The sequence below is a fragment of the Galeopterus variegatus genome, unplaced genomic scaffold (genome assembly GCF_000696425.1).
Source record: "Galeopterus variegatus unplaced genomic scaffold, G_variegatus-3.0.2 Scaffold1235, whole genome shotgun sequence".
NCBI classification, from domain to species: domain Eukaryota; kingdom Metazoa; phylum Chordata; class Mammalia; order Dermoptera; family Cynocephalidae; genus Galeopterus; species Galeopterus variegatus.
Genome location: NW_007727346.1, coordinates 362882 through 369045, shown reverse-complemented (window position 1 = coordinate 369045; position 6164 = coordinate 362882). Strand labels below are relative to the sequence as shown.

The following is a 6164-nucleotide window of genomic DNA, read 5'->3' as shown; positions in this document are numbered from 1 at the left end:
TCTCTCTCTCTCTCTCTCTCTCTCTCTCTCTCTCTCTCTCTCTCTCTCTCTCTCTCTCTCTCTCTCTCTCGACTTTCCCCACTTCTGCTCTCCCCTCCCTGCCCCCACGTTTTATTATGTGCTGCAGCACAAGAGGTGGTATAGTAGAGTGGTAACATGTGGAATCGATGAGCCACACAATGTAGGTTCTAAACCGGACACTGCTCCCTACCAGCTGTGTGACTTTGGACAGATTACTTGGTCTCTTTATGCCTCAGTAGTGTATGAGGTTAAACTGAGTGCACATTAGAACAGTACCTGGGAGGTAGTAAGCGCTATACAAAGGTTAGATAAGTGTTAGATATTACTGCCATCTCCTCTGAGAAGCCCACCCACAGACTTGAGTCCAGGTAAGGTTCCCGCTCTCCATGCTCCCTCCTATTTTATCTTACACATACCTTCATTTTAGCATTTACTGTGTCACCTTATAATTGTTACTTTAGGAGTTGTCTCCTGAAATTTTCAGCTCCTTAAAGGCGGAGATATTTTCTCCCCATGATTGCATCCCCATTATCCATCATAGTGCCTATATGAGTGAATGATTTCAAAATGATACATATTGGTGAGTGTCGAAAACAAAATCAACTGCTTTTAACTCATCTTATTTGGCTTTTTCTCCCACCATAAACATGCTTCTTTAGTAAAATACTAATATTAAATGAGTTTCACATTAATTACTGTATGCCAATTTTAACAGGAAATATTTTGGGGAGAAATACCATAAACCATATCAGAGACCTGTTTCACTACAAACTACTTTACTTATTATTGTTATTTAATGGTCTTCATATCTAAGGTTAACATTTATAAAGTTGAATGGCAGCCCCACTCCAAAACCTTCCATTGCTTCTTTACTGTGTCAACCCTTCTAAACACTGGTTTTGTCTGTGTGTGTGTGTGTGATCATCATCCTGTTAACAATCTAAGCTATGCTTCCATGTCACTGAAACAATGCCTTGCATATAATTCTAAGAGGTTCCCAGGCCTTAGGTTTCTATTGATCATCTGATTAAGGCCCTATTCCTTGATCTGTCTTTCAGAAGCAGACCCTATAGATCTCCATCTCACTAAGGAGACCTGTAGTCTCTGGAAGTTTCTATTTCCCTTTGCAAGAAGAATAGGTCTAGTTCAGCTTCTACCTCATAACCTTCTTATCACTCTTTTTTTGTGTGATAAAATTAAACGTCTTAAAACACACAGATAACTCTCTTAGCCTACTACAACAGAGGCTTTGGGTAAGGTTATGGGGATATACTGAGTAATGACTAATGGCCGCCCATTCCAGGGACTTAGACATAGCTTCTACCTCATAACCTTCTTATCACTCTTTTTTTGTGTGATAAAATTAAACGTCTTAAAACACACAGATAACTCTCTTAGCCTACTACAACAGAGGCTTTGGGTAAGGTTATGGGGATATACTGAGTAATGACTAATGGCCGCCCATTCCAGGGACTTAGTATAAAGTGTAACTGCTTCCATAGTGGTATATGACAACCAAAAGGCTTTGTTAGAAGAGACTGAATTGCTAGTATACTATATATACTGTATGTATATGTTATATATATATATATTAAGAATATAATTAAGAATATACTATATATGCACTTTCTATACCTTCTCTCTCTGATTACTCTAGGCCAAGATAGTTGTTACACTAAATTTTGCACCCATTGACAGGATTGGTAATCATGATCTAAAGAGAGGTAGATCTATGGACAGAGAAAACCACCAGGTTGGGAATAAATACAACTAACCCACTGAAAACCCCCACTTGACAAGGGAGGTTTGCTTTTCCATTTGGAGGGACACACACAGCAAGTATCCCCTTGTTTCACATACCAAGGGAAACCTAAGTGGCTAAAAATGGTAAAGATAGTCACCCTGAAGCTATTCTTCTGGGTCCGTGAGAAAAACTGAAAGGAAACTACTTCTATTACTACCCTTTTATGATTCCCAGGCCAACACTGGCTCCACTGGATGTTACCTAAACTTACTGCTAAATGATAACAAAATTCTCCCACACTCCATTCCACCGTCTCTGGCAAAAGCTCTCTGTATTACGTTAGCAAGAGATCTGACATCTTGTCCATTTGCCAAGGGTATAATACTCTTGTCCTTCTCTTATATTCTACCTTTCTTGTTTTGTTTGTTTGTTTTTTTGACTGAGAACATGAGAGAGAATATCTGACTCCTGATGTGGCCTCTGTTAGTTGAAGATGCTAATCAAAGAATGGCTAACATTTGAATTAAGCCAAAATTGAGAACTGTACTCAGGGCAAATTTCTGAATATTGTCTCAGTTGATTTTTGTTTTATGCTGGCTTAACTCCCAGTTGTAAATACTTAGATATGCTGACCCTTTCAGGGAACATCTTAATAAAAAGACATCTCTAGTGTAATGAAATGGGTTTTAAATTTTAAGTACTCTATGCTAATGGTACATTAATAAAATTTCTTCCTAATATCCCTTTCTTGCTCTCAAATTTTGCTAGAATTCAGTTAATTATATCTCTTATCATATGTCACTTTCTCTTATCATGACTACAAATTAACTTATAGAAAAAATTTAAACTAAGTTAACAATTCATTTTTACTATAGCCTGAGGTTGTATCTGAGAATTGATACTTCATTTTTTAAAGGAATATGCCATGATAGACAAGTTACATTATCAGCTCTTAACATAACATGTTAAAAATTAATTTTAAAAATTTAGCACTGGAATAAAAATAATGCCTTCATCAAAAATAATGAATTAAGTTAACATACCCGTTGAGTATGCTTCGTAATATATTTTCTACTTGAAGCATAACCTTTCAAGAGATTGAACATTTTTCCTCTTTTATACCCAAAAAAATAAAGAGTAAGATTCTCTTCACATTTTTTATCAGGTAGAAAAATTATAATGCCTATGAATGTATGTTAAAATTAATATGAAAAGAGATAGCCATGGTGATAATAGCAATTTTTTGTACACACTTGGAAAGTTGTGTTCATGAACTTATTATTCTAACAGAGTAGGGAAGGGACAGCAGGGAAGACATGTGCCAGGTGTGATGGCACTTCGTAGAGTAAATTGTATAGTTAATCTCACCTTTTTAGCTGCCTTTCTCACCTAAGAAATAGTTATTCAGCCATAAGGTAAAGTCATATTTCCTTCAAATTTCGAATAGAACTTAGGAACCCCTTGGAGGCAGACATCATTTTTACATTGTTATCCCTCAAAAGGCCTATGATCTACAAAAAGCATCTTTAAGTGGGTTACGCTTTCTAATTCAACAAAGATTTGCTTTGTGCCTACAATACACAAGCCACCATATGACCACTATTTGCGGTGACAAGAGAGAGGTACAGAGTGAGATCTGAAAGCAGAATGGGGATAACTAACAAGGGCTAGTCACCATCAGATCTGATGGCCACCCCTGTCTTATAAGAGTAAATTTACCTCTTTTTAACTATTTTACTTCAGGCAAGAAGAAAGACATTACATTCAATACATAAGAAAAACTCAATGCCAAGAGAAGTTGTGGATAAGAAACTAATCGAAGAAAATATCAGGAGTCGTCATCCTATTTTGATATAAATGGTCATTACTGGGCTCTGTTGTTCTGTTATGGTTTGTTACACAGGAACTTTTTCTTAACTGAAAAAAAGTGAATAAAAAATACATGCAAATTAAACAACTTAATTTTTCTTTTTCGAGTATATAAATGTATCTTAGACTTCATATGTATATTACAAAAAACATAAAACTTGGTTCAATAAAACACAAATATTTTAAAATTTACTTAGATTGCATTTTGGATCTAGTGTTGTTTGTGGCTGGGTTGTGATGAAGAAGAAAGGACAAGAGCAGATGGAGAAGGAGACAGAGAAAGACAGGAAGAGCCTCAGGAGAGCCGGTCTCTTCAAATAGAGGCTGGTGCATTACAGCTCATGGGACGCATCTGGCCCATGGCCTACTTTGATATGGTCTATGAACTGAATATGGCTTTTTTCTTTGTAAATACAAAAACAAAATACAAAAGAAGGAGACTCTTTCATAATACATGACAATTATATGAAAGTCAAGTTTCAGTGTCCACAAAGTTTCATTGGAACACAGCCACGTGGATAGTTAGATTGTCTATGGCTCCTTGCACTACAATGGCAGAGTTGAGTAGGTGAAACAGAGACCGTATGGCCCACAAAGCCTAAAATATTTATTATTTATCCCTTCACAGAAAGTTTGTCAACTCCTGCCCTAGAAGAATAGGAGGAATGCTGAAGAGAGAAACAGTCTCAGATTAGTAGATACACAAAGGGAGAAACTATGGTTAAAAAGGTGGGCAGGCAAGATGAAGAAACGGAGATAAGAGTTATTAATAGTTAGCATTTACTGAACACATCCTATATGGTAAAAACTTTATATGTTATTTCTAATCTTCATGTAATGAGGAAACTGAAGCTCAGAGAAAGTTACTTAGCACTGAGTGACAAAATGAATGCACTCTGAGAAAATCAGATTTCAACTGAAGAACAAAATCTGGGGGTCAGGAGGTGATTTCTATGAATAGTTTGAATCTGTAAGATCCATCTTGGAATGATATGGACAGCTTTTGTCCATCAGCAAGAGCCAAAGCACACTTCAGCCAGAACTAGGAATCATCTTTTATTTATATCTTTCCTTCAAACACCAGGTTTTACCAATAATAATAACAGAAAATAAGTACACAATGACTACTATGTGCCAAGCACTATGGTATTTTCCATATATTTACACTAATTCTCTAAGCTCTGTGAGGAAAGCACTAATATTAGCATTTACCTCTACGGCACGAAGAGGTTAAATCAATTGCTCAAAGTCACAAAACTCATAAGTGACAGAGCTAGGACTTGAATGAAGGCAGTTTGGCTCCACAGTCCATGCTTTAAACCAATACGCTTTGTTTTTATCAAACTTTAGCATTCTTGAGAATCACCTGGAAAGCTTGTTAACACACAGATTGCTCGGCCCCTTCTTACCCCAAAGTTTCTGACTCAGTGAGTCTGGGGTAGAGCCTGAGAGTTTACATTTCTAACTTGTTCCAGGGGATACTGATGCTGTTTTGGAAACCACACTCTGAAAGTCATTGTTCTCTTGCCTCCCCATTAATTCTTTGTGTTTCCACCTAGCCATGCCGTTCTCAATTTTTATGGCTTTGCCTCACTATAAACTGTCATCAAAACCCACACTTGGATTTCTGGGGGGAAAAGGTTCTTCTAGGTGGTTTCCTTATATCCTTCTCCCTGTTCAGGTAATCTAAAATGCCACTGGACAAGTCCTATTTCTTAAACACTTCTCTCAAATTACTTTTCTGCTCAAAAGCCTTTAACAACTACCATATATAATTTAAACATCAAAGACTCGTTTTCAAGACTCTTGGTAATCTGTACTTAGGCTAGATACTCACATCCTTCATTCAGTTGTTCATTTATTTGATACCTTAGTTTTTGTTTGCCCAGCACTCCTTTCCCTCTTCTAATAATGAGCTTATCCCTTGGCCAGTCAGAGGCTGTCCCTGTGACTTTCTGAGCTGAGGTACCAGGAAGCTGTTAGGATGTGAGCAAGAAACTGCCAGGGACCATGTACCCCATTGAGTGGAGAAACTGATTTGAGTACAAAGTAATCATTTAGGGAGAAAACAAGACAACAGATTATGAAGTACTGCTAGAAAGCTAAATTCCTGTTGCTCAGGTCTCCAGAAATCCTCTGGTTCCAGTCCTTCCAGAGGTTTAATTGTTTAGCTCTTTCTTTGTATGACCTATCATATTGTGTGAACTGCTGCATGTTTTAATAAATACCTTCTCTTCTTTGTATAAGAAGCAGAGGTGAGGAATGGAAGAACAAAAATGTCACTTGCAAGTTCAGAGTCCTGGCTAATAATGCTTTCATCAATTATTTATAGAATAGCTCCTATGTGTTAGTTGCATTTCTCTTCACTGTCTCCAGCAAGCCACAGTAATTTCTACCACTGATACTGTCTGAACTGCACAGGAAGGCTTTTCCCTTGGCCTATGCAAGATCTACTCATGGCTAAACTCAAGTCCAAATCTTAAAGAAGTTCTTCTACCATGCTCTTTACACTAAAATCTCCTTTCCCTGA

General features: G+C 37.2%; 1 protein-coding gene across 1 annotated transcript in view; it reads right to left on the bottom strand.

Moving 5' to 3' along the window:
- Nucleotides 1-5197, bottom strand: part of LOC103592889 (uncharacterized protein KIAA0825-like) — a gene marked incomplete at its 3' end in the record, with an annotated part of 59602 nt that extends 54405 nt beyond the window's left edge. Inside the window, exon 1 of the mRNA XM_008575763.1 lies at nucleotides 5101-5197. Coding sequence (XP_008573985.1) covers nucleotides 5101-5197 — 97 coding nt within the window. The remainder of the gene's footprint in view (nucleotides 1-5100) is intronic.
- Nucleotides 5198-6164: the final 967 nt, after the last annotated feature.